This window comes from Rattus norvegicus, chromosome 4 (assembly GCF_036323735.1).
Source record: "Rattus norvegicus strain BN/NHsdMcwi chromosome 4, GRCr8, whole genome shotgun sequence".
NCBI classification, from domain to species: domain Eukaryota; kingdom Metazoa; phylum Chordata; class Mammalia; order Rodentia; family Muridae; genus Rattus; species Rattus norvegicus.
The window spans coordinates 37,646,708-37,666,180 of NC_086022.1; the positions used below are offsets into that span (position 1 = coordinate 37,646,708).

Below are 19,473 nucleotides of genomic sequence, written 5' to 3' on the forward strand. Positions count from 1 at the left end.
ATGACTTCTAGTGGGGTTCACTATAGTACCTTGTCCTTTCTGAGCCCCATTCTGGCCTCCACACAATGTGGACACGGGTAGATGAATGCTCAGATAGTGTGAGAAGGGGTACCACAGAGAGCCCCTCCATTGTGCTAGCAGAGAGCAGGCAGTGCCCCTTACCAGGTGGCGACTGTGTGGATCCTGAACATCCTACCGTCTGGTCTACAGTGAAAACTTGTCTGTGTTCTGCACCAGACCAAATTTCCAGGGCTTTCTTTAACACTAAAAGGAGGCTACTGCCAGGAGCAAAATATTTCTCTGGGACTAAACACACATCCAACACATCCGAAACGTTCTTACAACTACAATAAAAATGTCAGCCTGTCTAAGCATAAAGCTGTCCAAGTTTTGGAGGTATGCAGAGGAGGAATAGAATGGGGGAACGATGCTTCCCGGGTCAGGCAGTTCGGAGTGACCGCTGTTCATCTCCACAGACGTCGTCACACATCCAAAGCGCCTTCCTGTGTCACATTAGGGATCATGTGCCATCTATGCTGCAAATTCACCTTGGTGTTTCCAAATAAGAGAAACACAGAGGCAGGCGAGCCGCTTTCTTCACTCTGGGCTAATTTTTTTGTTTGTTTGTTTGTTTTTGTTTTGCTTCAGAGAAGAGAGAGAATAAGGGCAGAGCCGTGAAGGAAGAGAGTCACCCCACCACCACCACACACACACACTTTTAGACTACATGCAAGGTTAAGCAGTTTCATAAGTCATAGACTTCTGAAAGAGAAAAGGCGGGGGATTTCCCTGTCTAGGATATCTTGTGAGTGTTGATAACAACAAATGGAGGTCATAACCAGAAACCAGAGAGGACATGGAGCCCACAGCATGAGGGCGCCTGCGCTTTAGTGAGGACATGGGCGACCCCCTCCAGTCAATGGCCTCACCTGGGCTTGGCATGAGGACTGTGCTGCCCTCACCTGTTGGAAGGAAGTGCATATCAAGAGGAAGGAGCCTGGGGACTTACTGCCTCGGCTCCTGTGCCACAGCCTCCCGGTTTTCCCTCCGGGAGCTCTTCTTCTTTTCTTTCTCGACTAGCTTTTTCATAGGGTCTTGTAAGCTCTTGATCATAGGCCAGAGGTAGGAAAAAAGAAAGAAAAAGAAGAGACCGTTAAAGAGAAATCATCAGTAAAAATATATGCCTGCGGCCAGTGCCTACAACCGCCCTCAGAGTCAGAGCTCTGAGGAGGCTATCCCGGTAAGTACACAGGGAAAGGTTTCTGTGGTAAAGCAGCAGTGTTCTCAGGCAGATCCAAGGATTACAGCCCACAGGGGAGGGCTGATTTGCCACTGGATTCAAGGTCCTCCCTTTGTGATAAGCTATGCAGAAAAGGCCTTTTGGTTACGGCTAACTTCACTTTCCAACTTCAGCATGCAGCTAAGGTACACACGCTGTTCTTCCTGAGCCTCACTCCCTGACATTACAAGTGTCCACAGAAGTTGAGACAACTACATTTTATTTTTAATTTTAATTTTGTTTGCTATTTTTTTTTTTTTTTTTTTTGGAGCTGGGGACCGAACCCAGGGCCTTGCGCTTGCTAGGCAAGCGCTCTACCACTGAGCTAAATCCCCAACCCCTGTTTGCTATTTTTAAATTTAAAAACCATCTTTAAAAATAGCAAACAACAACAACACACACACATATATATATATGCATGTATGTATGTATTTATATATATATGCATGCATGTATGTATACAGATTAGCATCTTCACATATTCTGACAGTTTAACTCCTACGGAAGGACAGAGCCGGTGTCTCTAAGTCTGTGTAGATTAAAAATAGGCAAGAGTCTTTTTTTGGCACACCATTTGCTAGAGTTACTGTTTTAAAGGTTTATTAAATATTTAAGGAAAGTTTTTTTTTGTTGTTGTTATAAAGAAGCACCTCCTTACAAACTGCACACCAGTAGCAGAGACCTAGAAAGAGAGAGCAAATGTTTCCTTAACAATGAATAATGACTTATACAAAAAAGATTTCTATTTCGGGCCCCATTAAAATACAAACCTACGAGCACAAAAAGAATATCTCGAGATATTTAGCCTTCTCAGAACTACCAGAGTCCAGGTTCTCATCCTCTGGGCCTCCCTGCCTTTCTATCCTTGGCTCTTGTGTTCTTTTCTCCACAGTGACACACAGAGGGAGGCAGGCAGGCTTCAGGGCCAATGCGGATTGATTAGTGATGGCTGACTGGAGGCCTGGGTGAAGACGCTCGAAGGCTGTGTCCAGGCAAAGCAGAGCTGAGGCCGACTTTGGAGTCTGCAACCAGCACCAGATGGATACTGGTGTTACACCCCCCAACCACCAGCCTCGTTTGGATCCCCGTACTGAGTAATTTTCCGAAAATACCAATGTCATCACACCGCCCTTGTTCTCCAGACTTTATAATCGTTCCTTATTTCTTGCCACTCCCAATCTAAAACCCTCTCTGTTTGATTTTTGCGTCATCCCGAATGCCATGGTCCTCCGGTCTCTCTGCTGCTTCCCACTATCTGCAAAGCTGGACTTTTCTATTCAGCTGTAACCGCCTCCTCGGGGTCTCCCGTGTGCTTATTGTTCCTGTCCTATCTTTGTTCTTTCTAGTTGCTCGCCCTCAGAAATCCTGAGTCCTTTCAAAGCCCACATCAATTACTGCTACTTTCCACACAACTTCACCGGGCACTCCAGATTTAAGAACGTCCTTCTGACGCCGATTCGTGTTAACAGTCTGATCAGCATTTTATAGATACTTTGTACCAACACAATTCTTGTATTAAAAAAAAATAGTTGAAACTATAGAGTATTTTACGCATTGCAAACATTTAGTACTAAAATTAAAATATATGAATGTTCCTGCAACTCACCAATGTTCTAATGCAGGGTCATGGCTTTTAACTCTGTGTTAAACATGTATTTATTTTGTATGTGGGGGTTGCCAGGGCACATGTGTGTAGAGCAGAGGACAAGTTGCAGAAAAGAGTCCTCTCGTTTCACCGCATGGGTCCCAGAGATCAAACTCAGCTTGTGAAGCTTACCAGCGAGTGCCTTTACCTGCGAGCCATGCGGTCTCTTCACTGAGCCTGTGTCTCTTCACCACATAAAGCCTTTCCATGCAGCATTGCTGTGATTTTTAATGATTCCCTGTCTCTGAACGTGAAACTGGTACCTTCGTTCAACAAATATTTCTGGAGAATCTACCATGTGTAAGATGTTGTTTGGGATACTCTGATGTCAGTTAAAAGAAAAATTATCAGCAAGTGAGATGCCCGGGCAGATCATTTAAACAGGGAGACAAAAGGATCAGATCATTGCTTCAGTGAATGGGATGGCCTCTCGTGGAGATGACATTTCAACTGAGAGTAAATGACGAGAAGTAACCAGCCACACACAGCTCGACGAGAAGCTTGAATACAAAGGCCCAAAGGTAAGACTAGGTCAACCTGTGCAAAGAAGTCACTGGGGCTGTGCTATAGCTGGTAAGAATGGAAGTCTTAGGAGACCCCCATACTGTGGCCAGCAGTGTCTCCCAGGGAGAGCATTCGTTGTCGGCACTGGCCATTTTGCCTCCTTTGTGCTTTTTCTCTATGCATGACAACTACACACAGCACAGGATCATTGTGTGCTGCAGCCTGGACTGTGAAGGGGAAATGCTACAATGGACAGGGTTAGAGCAAATGAGACAGCGGATCCGGGTTGTGTTCTAGACAGTTTTGTTGTCTATACAAAACGAAAAAAAAAAGTCCAGGAAAAGTAGTGTGCGAGTGTGTGTATGTCACATGTGAGTGTGTGTGTGTGTGTGTTAGACTTGTGTAACTATAAGTGGGAGTTCATCAGATGTCAAGGACATTCTCTTTTCAATACATTTGCCAATCACAGCATCTCTGTCTCTCTGTCTCTCAGCAGCTGTATTCTCCACAGAATGGTTCAGCTCGGATCAGAGTGAAGGCTGGAGTATTTTCAGCCAATGCTCCCAGGACTCACTTTTAGATCCCGTGACACTTGTCCAGGCCTCCTGGTTCGCTCAATTATCTTCTCATTGTGTTTCCTTTTTTGTCAATCAACCTTGGGCAGGCCATGGACGGACATGTCTGCTTCAGTGGGCTGCGTCTAGCTGCCACAGCCCCTGTCTAAACCCCCAAGATGCCTTGACAGTTCCATGGTTATCATCCCTCCTGTCTCCAGCCAACCTCCCCTCCTGACCACACTGGAGCAGCTCTCAGACAATCCCTTTGTAATGTAAACCACTCATTGCCTCTTTTCAAGCCTTTCCCCTGTTGGGCCATTAGCAGGGACTCAATTGTTGGCTCCCTGTCACCACAGTCACACTTAAGACACTATTGTGCTTTCCCAACAGAATGGCTGCAGTTCCAATTGCGACTTTAATTTACTATTAATAATTCCGGTGACAATGCTCTTCTCCTACATTACTATTGTTCCTATGATAATTTGGCTTCTGAAGCTTGGTGAGTGCTAAAAATTCGTATTTGTTGGTTGAAAAATTAATGTAATGTTCAGCATTAACAATTACGTCGATGTAGCTAAGGAAAGTCTTGGGGGAAAACTATGAAAAGGCATATAACACCATAAGGAAAATTAATGTAAACACACCAGCTTATTTACTCACTTTGAGAATTTTGAATGAAGGGAAACAATGTATTCCCACACATATCAGCTTTACCTGAAATACAGTCCACACGCCACAGAATTCAAACATTCTAAAGTCGGAAGTCAAAGATTTATAATATGTCCCCAGAGTTATACACTCGCTAGAACAACTGATTTTTGAACACTGACAGTGGGCTTGTCTAACATTAAGACTTGTAGATCAAACAAAGCAAAATCGAAAAGGCTTGACAAAAGCAGAACCACACAAGAAGCTTGCTTCTGAGGAACGATGGCACTCACTGAAGAGAGACTCTAGAGGAAAGTTTGAAAGTTCATGTCCCAATCCCACCTAAAATTTAGATCACTGTGCGATGGTCCAAAGCATACCATTCTGTGGGATGGAGAACCATTTCTTGCCTCAACCAAGGTCAGTGGGGAGGGGGTACATGCGTGGGGTTGCTAAGGGTTAGGGACATTGGAAATGAATTTTTCAGATTATTTTGAAGTCCCACAACACAGGTAAAAAAACACTTGACCCTAATAGTCCCTGCAGAAGTGACAGCATTTTCTGAGTGACACGAATTCATGTTCTGGCAAAATGAACAAGTTAGGTCCAGGGGCAGCATGTGAAGAGACAGCCATCAGACAGAACCATTTTCAACTGCTGGCCTATGGAAGCCGCATCCATGTCCAGAAAAGAAACTTCCAAAGCATGTGCTTCTAAATCTCATCCCATCCAGGCCTTCCCTCAAACTGCTCGTGGACATCACTGCCTGTCAGAGTGCACAGCATCACTCCCCCGACTGAAAGCGTCTTTGTGGATGAAAGGGCATCTGCAGACTAAGTAACCTGTCCGCGGTCAGGCTGCAGCAACAGGCTAATAGTTTCCATCAAAGCACAAATGGGTTCAGGAAGCACACGCACAATATAGAAGATCAGCGTGACAAAGGAAATGTGCAGACCGGGCTTGCAAAAAAAAAAAAGTCTTAAAAGGGAAACAGCTTAATATAATAAAGGGAATTACTACTTCCTGTATGAGGAAAATAAAAGCAGCAGCAACATTCATCTGAAAGAAAGCAAAACTACTCAACAAAACAAATTCCTCAGACAAAGGGCCAGCAGCCAGTCCTAAGAACCCAGACTGAGGCCCACCTTACACAACTGGGTAACTTTTCCTGTGGTCCTTAATTAGACACTTCGATTTCTTTGCTACTTTCCATTAATTACACTGTACACAGAGGAAGGTGCCAAATAGTTGTCAGGAAAAGGAAACAAAAGCACTTAAAATAGTTTTTGCATGGCCAAAAGATGCAGCGTTCAGCTGGGTGTGTGTGTGTGTGTGTGTTTGTGTTTATATAATTAGTACCACATGAGAGGTAAAAAGCCGAGGACATGATGCGTACCAGCCATGCAATTCATGGACATTTGGAACATATGTCCTCCTCTTCCCCACCCCACACATCCCCCACCATGTACAAATGACACCATATTAATCTAGTACTAGAGATAATTTTGAACTGAAGTGCGGAACAACAGACCAAAGTAAAACTAGAGGAAAAGAATCACCTTCATAAGACAGATAATCTTATGCCTTAGCACAGGGACTTGCTCATGGGAAGGCCTCACAGTGTGCTGGGAAGGGGGGGGGGTCCTTGGATTTATATCAAGCAGTGCTCTGGCATGAACACGGTTCTTGTCATTCTCAGGCCTCAGTTTACCCACCAGAACATGGAGATAATGCCAGGTATGCACATATAGGGTGCTGCGTAAGGCTAAACTGTGAGGATCTATAGTACTAAACACTACAAACCACGTTCTTGTCAGGACCCTGAAGGGCCTAGAGTAATGTTTCTTAACCTGTGGGTCTCGACCTCTCTGGGGTCAATGGACCCTTTCAATGGGGGTCGTCAAATACCTTTGGAAAACACAAATATTTATAATTCATAATATTTATGAATTGCATAAATTCATGAATTAATTAATTCATAAGTTATGAAGTAGCACTGAAAATAATTTCATGGTTGGGGGTTACCACAGAATGAGAAACTGTACGGAAGGGTCTTAGTATTAGGAAGGTTATGAACCGCTGGTCTAAAGCGGGGCTGATGCCTTCCATTCTGTGTTCTACATTCCCAAGTTTATACTCTTAGGCTTCAAGTAGCCTCGGAAACATTGCTTGTTTCCTGATACGGAAGTAGAGATTGGGAGAAGCGCAGTAACTTGCTTCAGGCCATTCAGCCACAGACAAATAGAAGGTATATATATTTTGCATCTGTCTTTAAAACTGCACAATTTAAGAAAATGCCTTGAACAACCAAGTCAAGGACATTTACTCAACTTCCCCTCTAATGAGAAGTGTTGAGGACATGAAGGGAACTCCATTCGACTCTCTTAGAGGAGCCCCGTGTTCCAAGATATTGGAGGGGCCGTCACATAAATTACTGTTTTTACCTACAAGAGAGAACCTCAAAGTATTATTCTTGATTGGAAGCTAAGGCTGTTCTTTTCAAAGGTGGCATTTCTGCTCTCTCCTGCCCCCCTGCATCACAGCCAGGAGTGCCTGTGGGAAGCAACTCATAGCAGGGTGGTAAAAAGCCTGAACTTTCCTGTTCCCAGATCTAATGCACATGCAGAGCCTTGGGCAAATTACTAGCTGTCTCTGGGCTCGGGTTTCATTTGAAACGGGGGAATAAGATTGAACATACTCAAGTGTTCTGAAGATAATTCGAGGGTTGAATAAAATACAGACATTTTCTATATGTTAACGCTGAACCTGACTGTCATTGATTGTAGTCCTGCCCTTGCTACATTTAAGACTCACACATATAGGACAACTTTCCTAGACATTATTTCATAGCAAGTGTCTGGCACAGAAAAACTATACAGTGGGGGTATTTTTTTCTCTGTCCGGCAAGGAGAAGGTAGGGAAGAAGGAAGGGGGGCGGCAGGAGAGGACCCAGGCTGTTGTGAGGAGAGCTTGAGTGACCAGCTGCCAGGGAGAAATAATGCCAATCACCATAAGGCAGAGACAGCAACAGCAGACAAAACTCTGGCTCGTCTAGCTCAGATTTCAGTGGTGGTCCTGGTCAGCTCATCCATTCCCTCCTCCCCAGTGACTGAGATATACCTACAAATCTGTCCTGTCCAATGATCTGGCCTGGAACAGTTTGGGGAGAGGAGAGAAAGAAAAAGAAAAAAAAAGGAAGAAGAAGAAGGAAAAAAAAAAACAGAGAAAGAAGCTTTGCTAAATACCCAGAGAGCAAAATTTGAAAGTCTAAAAGGATATCCTGGATGCTCGCCATGAGTAATTGCCTTGTTGGGACTGTTAACTAAAATAGCATTGCAGAGATATTTACCCAATTTTCATAAAAACTATTATGGCATTATTTTCAAAGCGAGTAACTACAGAGCCATGTGGACTGTCGGTAAATGCTCAAATGATTAACTGAGAAATGGGAAGGTGGGTGGAAGGAGGCTGCTAGGCACTTGAATTTGAGAAAAACAAGATTCAGAAAAGGATGTTTTGGTCTCTTGAAAGCTAAGAGTATTTTGGTCTGCAGAAGGATGTTCCATGCATCAGTGCTGAGACCCACACCCCAGAGAGTTCCCGTGGCTGTTCCCGTGGTTATTTTTGAACATGCTTGGAGTTGAGTTTTTAAGTCCAGGTTCCTTAGAGGTAAATCTTGGCATGGGTCAAGAGTGAGTTGCAAAGCCAACTTGTATGGCTTAGAGCCAGCCTGGCTAAGGAGATGGCACACCCTCACGACTTTCTGGCTTTTCTGTCCCTGGTGGGAATTACTTGAGAGTGGACCAAGGCCTGTGAGGTTGAAGGACAGGTTTGGAAATGGAACTACCAGATGTCCAGTGGAAACCAGGGAGGGAATGGGCTATGTGAGCCCCAGGTTGAGGCCTGCTAAGATTTGCCATCTTTGCTAAGTCTTACCCTTGCCTGTGAGATAAAACCCAACTGTCTGGGATGAAAATGGTAAGAAAATAACGGACACCAGGCTGCTGGACCTGGCACTGCTCTTCCGATGCCCTGTCGTGGCTGCCTGTCTGTGGCTGCCTGTCCGTGGCTGCCTGTCCGATGCCCTGTCCATGGCTGACTTCTTAACTACACCTCCCCTATGGCCACTAGTGTTGCTGGACGCCTCAGCTGTGACTGCTACTCCCACCTCCCTCACAAGCACTGGACCCTCCCCACCAGCACCGTTATCACCAGGACTTCCTACCCCGTCATCTTTCCTATCAGTGTCAACACCAGCAACCCTGCTACCATTTTAATCACTAACACCCACACCAACCAGTAGCAGCAGCAGCAGCAGCAGCAGCAGCAGCAGCAGCAGCAGCAGCAGCAGCAGCAGCAGCAATTCCTCCCCTACTCTTTTAGTCAACAACACCCACAGCAACACCAACACGGTCTTCACATTCACAGCCTTTTCTTCCACCTCACTTGGACCAGCACCATCACCGGTACCATCAATTCCTCCACTACCACCTTATTTTCGCTGTCCTCGCTGCCACCATCGGCACGGCTGGGCATCAGCACAGCTGGTCTGGCTGCCTGTGCTTTTCTGTACCCTACTCTATCATACCATCCAAGAAGGTGAAGGGCGAAGTGGAAAAATCTGCTGCTCCTTCCAAAACCACCAAAATGAGGTGTGTCACCGGGTTGTCCTCTGCCCGCAACTGACCATCTACCTCTGTTAAACCCAAGCACTTCGATGACTTCCAAAAGAAAAATGCATCCCAGCAGCACTCGGGAGTGTGCAAGTGTGAGGAGAAAGAATTTCAAGTCCATTTGGACAGTCTTGGGAAACAATGGCTCAGAGAAAAGTTCAAAAACAAGTGTGGCATGATCATACACACCTATAACTCAGCACTTGGGAGGCCAATGGAGGTGGACTGTGAGTTTAAAGTCAGCACGGTTTTAAGATTCTGTCTCAAAGAAAATGAACAGCCATTTTGCAGTGATGGGGAGGGGGGCAGGCTGGCCTTCGACCAGTCTTCAGAAGTATGTGTCCCTGTTATAAAGGGCCCAGGCTCCACCCTCAGTTGTAAAGGGCCCAGTCCTTACCCTAATATCCCTATAAAAATGCCCAGCTCCACCCACTGCCAGAACTCTGGATAGAGACAGAGGGCAATTGATGCAAATGGAACTGTAGACGATCCAGGGAAAAGCCACTTGACTCCTCTGTGGCTGTTGCCTGCCCTGGATCCATGGGGGGGATGTATAAGTGATATCCTGGAAGGATGAAGCAAACAACCACATCTAAGGGCTGGCAACTTAAGACAGGCACTTCTCTCCTAAAAAGACGGAATTTCATTGAGTTTCTTTAAAACGCTTTAAGCTCTGAGCCCACATTGCTCCCCACCCCCCGAAAAGGGACAATGCTTTCCAGATCCCGCACGTAACGTTCTCCGCCTGTCCCCAGAACGTGATAATTCCTGCCATGTGAAAGACATTCCCAGGTTTGGAATAACTACACAATTAATACACCGATGATGGGCAATTCATACAAAACATGCAATGAATCAGTAAGGGCTCGTGTTTGAAAACAGAGCTGGGGGAAAACTCGCCTCTTTGCTGGCGACCACTTGGGATGCTTCTGTTTTAAGTTGGAGGCCTTAAAATAGTCCTTTAAACATTTTTGTAAGATTACATTTCAAAGCTAAATATTCCCATCACGTTGAATGCTAAATGTATCCTACCGAACCGATGCTACACCCTTCTTCCCAAGGAAGAATCCACACAATCCCATCAGGTCTGGACAAAAGCATGTCCACTGTCCCAGGAAGCATTCCCATTAAATAGCTAAAACCATCACTGGGATATTTTGAAAGATGTATGAGGGAGAGATTCATTCTTGTAATGAACTTACTTAACAAAAGAACTGTTTTGTATTTCTTAGGTAAAGCTTCATTGGAAGTTCTGGGGCATGAGGTGCAGCCTCATACTTCTGCTGTAAGAGAATCTTCCTATCAAACGGGACACGCCGAGCGCTTAACACATTAATTATCATCCTTCATCAAGCATAAAACTAATAGTCAGGAAATACAGCTGCAACGGCACAATTACCAACGCACTCAGAACACACCCTGAAGCAAAGAGAGCAAATGGCTCGCTTTTCATTAGCAGAGCTCGGCAATCCTCTCCTAAGACAATGTTTTCTTTCCAGTCAGAATCCCAAAAGGCATGTTAAGGGACCATTTGCTTACGTAAACCTGGAGGACAAATTAATCGTGAAAACACTTACTTAAATTTCAAAATAGCCATTATCAATAGAGAATGCCGTTCCAAAATTACAGGTTTGAAAATTTGTTGGATGAAATAAAAATTTGTTTAACTATAGGCCCTGTGCTTTAGTACAAGAGTTCTAGGTACTCAGACAGCATCATCATACTTAAACAGGGCACATCGGGAGCTAATGGGTCTCATCTTCATGTTTTGTGGCATACAATTTGATACACAAGTGCATCTATCTATAAAAACATAATGACCTGTGTATAACAGGATTCTATTATGTCCAATGGGAGTCCACATAATTACCTATCAGCTTGAATTTCTAATATGCCATCCCTGGAAACCGAGATGAGCATCATTCGGGAGGCTAATAAAAAAAAAAAACAGCCTATTTGATGGGTTTGTGGGCGCTTAATTTGACTGTAACACCATCATACTTTAACAGATGTATCTATCCTACAAGATTATATTACAAATAAGCTATGCATTATTATTTAAGCTATAACTTAACAGAGGGTGAAGGGATATAAAAGGTGATAGTGAGCTGTCTGTGTAAAATATATGTAATTATGTCCCAAATCACAATTGTTAAACTTTCACTAAATTCTTGCTTAGTAGTCCTCTAACATAAGCAGCACAACCTTTCCTGTAGGGTGAACAGCATGGCACACCTCTCGGAGTCATAGTTTCCTCAGCCCAGGAGGCCAGGGATACACTCATGTTCTTCCATGCCTGTGGCCCTTTAACGTCATTTATATGTAGTAAACTCAAACGTTGAGTCTTCTTAAATTATATCTGAGGAAGAGGACATTTCATTTGACTCCCCAATTTATGTTTCATAAGACCAGTAACCTCTGGTTAGCAGTAAAGTATTTTTCTAGCATGTACAAGGTCCTAGGTTCAATCCTTAATGAAATGAAAGACCAACCCTAACAACAGAACAGCCCCATAGAAGGGAAGGTTGACCTGCTCAGGCCAGGCTAAGAAGGGTAGGTAGCCTGAGCTGTAACGTTAACTGATCTTCCTTGGTTGAGAGGGATACTTCCTAAGATGCAGAAAACATCAGCAAATCACAGAGAAGAAATGCAGCTGCTTCCCACAGGAACACGGCCCCTGTGACGAGGGCTGCTTGCTAACTGTGCAGACATTTGGCTGACAGACACAGTAAGAACTGAAAAGCCTCTCCTAGTAAGTCTGTAGAGTTGACGAAGCAAAACACCGCACGGTCAGGGTGTGTTCACCGTGCAGTACGTCAGTGAACACCAACTGAGCAGGGTAGCGACTGTGAGGACCAAGCATGGGGCTAGGCCTCCTTCCTGGAGGCAGCATGGGTAAAGCTCAGGGCAAGTGGACACTCCTGGGTCCCCCTTGGACCTTTACTCAGGCAACATCTTTGAAGGTTTCTATCTCAATATTTTTGTAGATCTGTCAGTGACTCATAAACATTTAAAATCAGACATGCATTTTACAGCAGGTAGGGGGTACTGTTTTGATGTTTCACTAGCAATGTGGACTTAAAAATTAGAAGTGAGCAATTTCAAGGTTTACTTTTCCTAGTTCTTGCCTGATAGTTTTCTTTCAAAGACAACTCCCCAACAACAAGGTACCCACTGTTCTCTCCTGTCATTCTTAAAGTCCTTCTGGGATGACAATCACTTTCTTATCTTGATGTGCATTTATCTCTAGTGGCCATCAGGGCAGGCAAGTTCCAAATCAGCTTCAATACTGAGAATCAGATACTGCACACAAACCTCCTTTGAGTCAAGAATCCTTGAGTTTAATGTAGCTCTTTCAATTAGAAATTGTTACGATAGCCCTATGAAAAATTCCAGTCTTACATCGGAGGTACCTTCAGAATAAAGTGTACTTTTTCTTTCAGAAATAGGAAAGAAAAGAAACAAATATCAGATCTGCATATTCAGAATTAATAATTAAAAGTAGGGATGTAACTCAGTGGTGGACTGCCTAGCATATCTAAAGCCCTGAATTCCATCCCAGGTAATGGAAAAACAAAACGAAACTAAACCAAACAAAAAGTAATTAGTTATTTGTTCTTGAGAGATCTTGTCTTCAAGGATGTCAGATAAACATGAATTACCATGATATATAATGAAAGGCCTGGTCATAGACAGTTCTCTCTGACAGGGGTCTGGGAGTAGTGATAGTGCCATGGGTTTGGTTTATAATACAAACAAATCTTTTCACAAGATTTTCACAAGATTTCCTAGTGAGACTCTGGCTTTCATACCTTTAACGTTGTGAATTCATATGGTTGATAGCCTTTGAAGCTCTCATGGATGGCTGCCATGGTGTGAGAAGTTTTCTCCCAAAAGTGGAGCAGAGTGGTCTGTAAAGAAAGATGAAAAAGTCAATAATGTCCTGAATGACCCCGTCTGAACTGGGTCCCCAGAGAAGTGATCTACAGCTTTCCAGGTCATTTTCACTCCGTCTTGCTCTCATCTCTGGACCCCCATTTCTTCCCATATTTCATTAGACCTCAGTTATCCAACTAAACTCCCAATGCTAAGGTTACACCTACCACTTGGGACCCTCCCCTCACCGCCATCTTTGCCCCATTCAGTCCATTCTACAAAACACAGGGTTATTCATTCACCTCATTTTACAATGATTTGACTTCTCCAAAATTTCATTGGCAATAATTTTTTGAGGAGGGTAGTGGTGGTGACTCAGAGTCTCATGGATTTCCTGGGACTTGCTTTGTAGACCAGACTAGTCTTGAACTCAACAGAGATCCACCTCCATCTGATTCCTGAGGACTAGGATTAAAGGCCTGCACCACCATGGTCCCCTCACCGCCACTCTTAAAAGTATCTTTCTGTATAGAATGCCTTTTCTAATGAACCCACACACATATGGTCACTTGATTTTTGACAAAGGAGCCAAAACCATCCAATGGAAAAAAGATAGCATTTTCAGCAAATGGTGCTGGTTCAACTGGAGGGCAACATGTAGAAGAATGCAGATCGATCCATGCTTATCACCCTGTACAAAGCTTAAGTCCAAGTGGATCAAGGACCTCCACATCAAACCAGACACACTCAAACTAATAGAAGAAAAACTAGGGAAGCATCTGGAACACATGGGCACTGGAAATAATTTCCTGAACAAAACACCAATGGCTTATGCTCTAAGATCAAGAATAGACAAATGGGATCTCATAAAACTGCAAATCTTCTGTAAGGCAAAGGACACTGTGGTTAGGACAAAATGGCAACCAACAGATTGGGAAAAGATCTTTACCAATCCTACAGCAGATAGAGGCCTTATATCCAAAATATACAAAGAACTCAAGAAGTTAGACCGCAGGGAAACAAATAACCCTATTAAAAAATGGGGCTCAGAGCTAAACAAAGAATTCACAGCTGAGGAATGCCGAATGGCGGAGAAACACCTAAAGAAATGTTCAACATCTTTAGTCATAAGGGAAATGCAAATCAAAACAACCCTGAGATTTCACCTCACACCAGTGAGAATGGCTAAGATCAAAAACTCATGGGACAACAGATGCTGGCGAGGATGTGGAGAAAGAGGAACACTCCTCCATTGTTGGTGGGATTGCAAACTGGTACAACCATTCTGGAAATCAGTCTGGAGGATCCTCAGAAAATTGGACATTGAACGGCCTGAGGATCCAGCTATACCTCTCTTGGGCATATACCCAAAAGATGCCCCAACATATAAAAAAGACACGTGCTCCATTATGTTCATTGCAGCCTTATTTATAATAGCCAGAAGCTGGAAAGAACCCAGATGCCCTTCAACAGAGGAATGGATACAGAAAATGTGGTACATCTACACAATGGAATATTACTCAGCTATCAAAAACAACGACTTTATGAAATTCGTAGGCAAATGGCTGGAACTGGAAAATATCATCCTGAGTGAGCTGCTAACCCAAACACAGAAAGACATACATGGTATGCACTCACTGATAAGTGGCTATTAGCCCAAATGCTTGAATTACCCTAAATGCCTAGAACAAATGAAACTCAAGACAGATGATCAAAATGTGAATGGTTCACTCCTTCTTTAAAAGGGGAACAAGAATACCCTTGGCAGGGAAGAGAGAGGCAAAGATTAAAACAGAGACTGAAGGAACACCCATTCAGAGTCTGCCCCACATGTGGCCCATGCATATACAGCCATCCAATTAGACAAGATGGATGAAGCAAAGAAGTGCAGACCGACAGGAGCCGGATGTAGAGCGCTCCTGAGAGACACAGCCAGAATACAGCAAATACAGAGGCGAATACCAGCAGCAAACCACTGAACTGAGAATAGGACCCCCGTTGAAGGAATCAGAGAAAGAACTGGAAGAGCTTGAAGGGGCTCGAGACCCCATATGTACAACAATGCCAAGCAACCAGAGCTTCCAGGGACTAAGCCACTACCTAAAGACTATACATGGACTGACCCTGGACTCTGACCTCATAGGTAGCAATGAATATCCTAGTAAGAGCACCAGTGGAAGGGGAAGCCCTGGGTCCTGCTAAGACTGAACCCCCAGTGAACTAGACTGTTGGGGGGAGGGGGACAATGGGGGGAGGGTGGGGAGGGGAACACCGATAAGAAAGGGGAGGGGGGAGGGGGATGTTTGCCCGGAAACTGGGAAAGGGAATAACACTCGAAATGTATATAAGAAATCTCAAGTTAATAATAAAAATAAAAAATAAAAAAAAAGTTTATACCAAAAAAAAAAAAAAGAATGCCTTTTCTAGAGGTTTGGGAAATATAGTAAAAAGTTACTGCCTCTAGTTTTCTTCCTAAACTTTTGAATTCTTTGAGTACAAGGGGCTGGGCTATAGTAATCTGCCCATTCCCAACAACTCCCAGCATCTGGTATTTCACACCCAGTTGGTGTCAACAGCACTGAGGATAGACACAGAACTACCCTGAAGGATGTCAATATTAAGAGAGATAAAAGCCAAGTGTCCTGGATAAACGTCACATCCTGAGACATGTAGGGTATCATGCTAACAGGGTCTAGACCAGGATCTGCAAAGACATAGATGGAGAATAGCATTCAGGGCAGAAAGGAGCCACAAAATGCACACAGGAAAAGAGAAAACTCCACCCAGTATAGAGCACATAGTTGTGACTATAATGCTATTTAAACTATAGGGCCTAAAAGGCAGAACCGAGGATGCATTCAGAATCCAGGAGGCCCAGGTCATACTTTCCATCCAAACACAAACTTTCCCATTGTCTAAGCCTCTGGCAAGAAGTCTTTGTTCATGGAGACAAACATCACTTTGTTACCTGATATGTTGCTAGCATGTGAGATAAGAGGTTACATCTGCTTGCTCCAAGAAGATCCACCTTTTGACACACATCCATCTTCAATTTGTCAAAGTTCTTCTTCGCGAGGCGGACTTGTGTCTGTACCTACAAAAGTGAAGGCGAGTCTCTGACACACTGGAACCTCCATGACGTTAAAATTTGCAGGTGAGGAAAGGCTGGTGAAGGGTTGCTCTGTCTTACATAAGAAAGCATCATTAAGTGTTCCAGATGAATGAACAGATCTGACATCCATTCTTTCCTTCCAACAGACCTAGACAAGAACCACGATGATCATACTTTTCTAATAGAATTGCTATATAAATTATATGTTTTGCAGAATGAGATTAATAACTCTGTCTCCTCGGGGCAATTACAAGCTGGTCATGGTGAAGGTTGAAGACATACACATCCTGAAGAAGATGCTTTGTTCGAGAGTTTTCCAGTCTCTGGGACAGAGTTCCCACACAGTCCTCACTTGACTTTTCCTAACATTAACGTCTGGCGTAACCTTTGCTAAAATGGAGAAACTATCATTGACACAATCCTATTTACTGGTTTCTATATTTTCACTTTTTTTTTCTACTAACATAATTCTACGGTTTCAGGAGCCAATTGAGGCTTTATATCAAAGAATTTTTCCACGGCCTAAAAAACATTCCTACTGATAAATTTTCAATTTTTATGACTGAGTGATGAATACCAGTGAAACTCCATCCACCCGTGAACCACACTGTAATTCAGGGAAGGAGTGATGGCCAGGAAAGTTCTGCACATGTTAACTCTATAGCTTATGTTGCAAGAGAGCAGAGTTTTCAAATTTAGAGGGCTAGGATTATAGCTGAGTCAGCAAAGTGCTTGAGTAGCCTTTGGGAGGCCTGGCATTCTATTCCCAGCACTCCATAAGCTTGCACTCCATAAGTAGCACACTCCTGTAATTCCAGCAATCTGGAGATGAAGGCAAAAGGATAAGAAGGTTCAGATCACCTTTATATAACGATATTGAGGCCAGCCTCAGTTACATGAGATACCGCCTAAATATATATACATATACATATACCATACATATGTACACACATACATACATACATATGTACACACACACACACACACAAACACACACACACACACACACACACACACATCACACATACATTTTTAAAAAGTGAAGTCAAAATTTCCCCTTCTTCTAATCCAAGGTACCACTGTATTATATTTTAGATGGGGAAAGCCAGATGCTTAAAAAAAAAAAGAATAACATTTCATTGAGATTTTTTTATTTGATGTATGAAAATCTATACACAATGTGTTCTACTTGATAATTTCAAATATTACTTTAAAAACCTCCTGAGTCACAGAAACGAGGCAGATGAGTCCTACAAGTGAAGCTGAGCTATGAGGTAGGTGCCTTTTCATCACGACATACCAGGCAGCGTGGATCATGTCTCCTTTGTCCACCACTGTATCACCTGGCAGCCTGGTACAAGGCCGGCGTGTACTAAATACATGCTTGTGGATACAGTGCTTCCCATGCCATTTTAGAATGTCCATAATTAAAGCCTTTAAAATAGCTTTCTAAGTAGTGATTTGGGGGGCTGGTCAGATGTCTCAGTTGGTAAGGACAGATGCTACCAAGCCTGATAATATGAGTTCGATTCCTGGACCCCACACAGTAGAAGAAGAGAACCGACTCCCATAACTTCTCTCTAACCTTCACATATGGGTTGTGACATAGGTATGCAATAGGTCTACTTTAAAAAAAAAAGATAGTGATTTCTTTTCTCACCAAGGTAAATACATTATTTGATATAAATACAATTAATTTACTATTAATAACACTCACAGCTTACAAATTCATATGGAATTATACAATAAGAGAAATGATGAGTATAAATATAACAATTGATTTAATTTAATTACTGCATAGTAATAAGCTACTTTAGCTATTGTAATGACTTTTCTTGGTTGGTGATGACTGAAGCCTTCACCAGGGCATGGGCTGACTCAGGGTAGGGCTGGTTCTCTGACTTAAATCACCATGCTACTGTGATCCTTGAAGCACCTTCCACTACTGCCTGGAAAATCAAGAAGCTCAAAATTGGATTCTACATAGAAATACAAGCTTCACTATGGGATTGTAGATGAGTGGAAAACGATGAGGTTAAACATTTACCACATCGATAGAATTAATACCTATGAGAATAGAGGATGTATGAGTAGTGTGCAGGTTGACGTCATTATGCAGGTAAAGGCAGACTAGATAAAACGAGGCCTGTCATTGGACGAGAAGGGAGAGAGGCGGGAACAGAGGTTTTAGAAGGGAGGGAGAGGCAGAGGGAAGGGGAGTGAGGAGGAAGGAGCTAAGAGAACATGGCGGCAGATGTTAAGATTCTTCTCTGTACAGAGTTACAGGTTGTTATGACTTTTTAAGGCATGGGTGTGTACAGGATTTTGTGTTATCTAGATGGGCAAATTATACCTTATCAATTGGCTCAGAGGATATTGTGTGGTGTGTTCTTTCATGGGCGACTTAATTGAGTTCAAGAGAATGTATGGGGTAGGACACACCGGGCCCACCACAGAATTGGGATGTGCATGCCTGGTGCGCTAACAACACGTCCTGGGAACTAGATGGGTAGAGAGATGGCTACAGAGCTCAGAGTAGCCATCAGCAACGTGAGATGGGATGGAGCTGTGAGTGAGGACAGGGTACCACGCTGGAACGTCTGGAGGACTGCCCAGGTCAGAGGGAGCCAGGGAGGAGGGCATGAGTGATGTGCGCTCAAAGAGGTCCTGACGAGTGCATGCCCTTTTTCGTTTTTTACAGCAACGGTAGCATGTATAGCACACACAAAATTTTCTAAGGATTCTTCTCAATTCCCTATCTACGGGGCTGAGACCAGTGGACAGTAGCTGCTCCTCTCGGCCTGACCACACTGTGAGTACAAACACCCTGGAGACTGATAATATTCATTATTGCAGAATGAAGACTAAAAATTCCACCTCCTGGGAGCTCTGATAAGAAGTTTAAAGTGAGTGAAATATCAATAATGTTCTGCCATCCTCGGAGAAGAGAAAGGAGATGGAAAAGAGACCCTGGCTGCTGTGGGCGGGGAAAGAGGAGGAAACCCAGATGGACAGAATTTTAGCAGCTGAGATTTCTGTTGTAGATCACTAAGGGTGAGCATACTCACCTAGAAGGGTCTTTGCAACTAGGGCCTGAAAATTAACTGCCCTCAGCCACTCCCTTTGAAAGGGGAAGGAACATGTCTGGGGTATGAGCTTTTGTGCATTCACTCATTCAA

General features: G+C 43.6%; 1 protein-coding gene across 12 annotated transcripts in view; it reads right to left on the reverse strand.

Moving 5' to 3' along the window:
• Ica1 (islet cell autoantigen 1) overlaps positions 1-19,473 on the reverse strand; it is a 148,297-nt gene that overhangs the window by 23,949 nt on the left and 104,875 nt on the right. For all 12 annotated transcript variants that reach the window (XM_006236095.5, XM_039108416.2, XM_063286740.1 and 9 more), the window contains 3 exons: positions 16,151-16,276; positions 13,119-13,217; positions 1,010-1,104 (listed from right to left, as the gene is read on the reverse strand). In XM_006236095.5, coding sequence (XP_006236157.1) covers positions 1,010-1,104; positions 13,119-13,217; positions 16,151-16,276 — 320 coding nt within the window. The remainder of the gene's footprint in view (positions 1-1,009; positions 1,105-13,118; positions 13,218-16,150; positions 16,277-19,473) is intronic.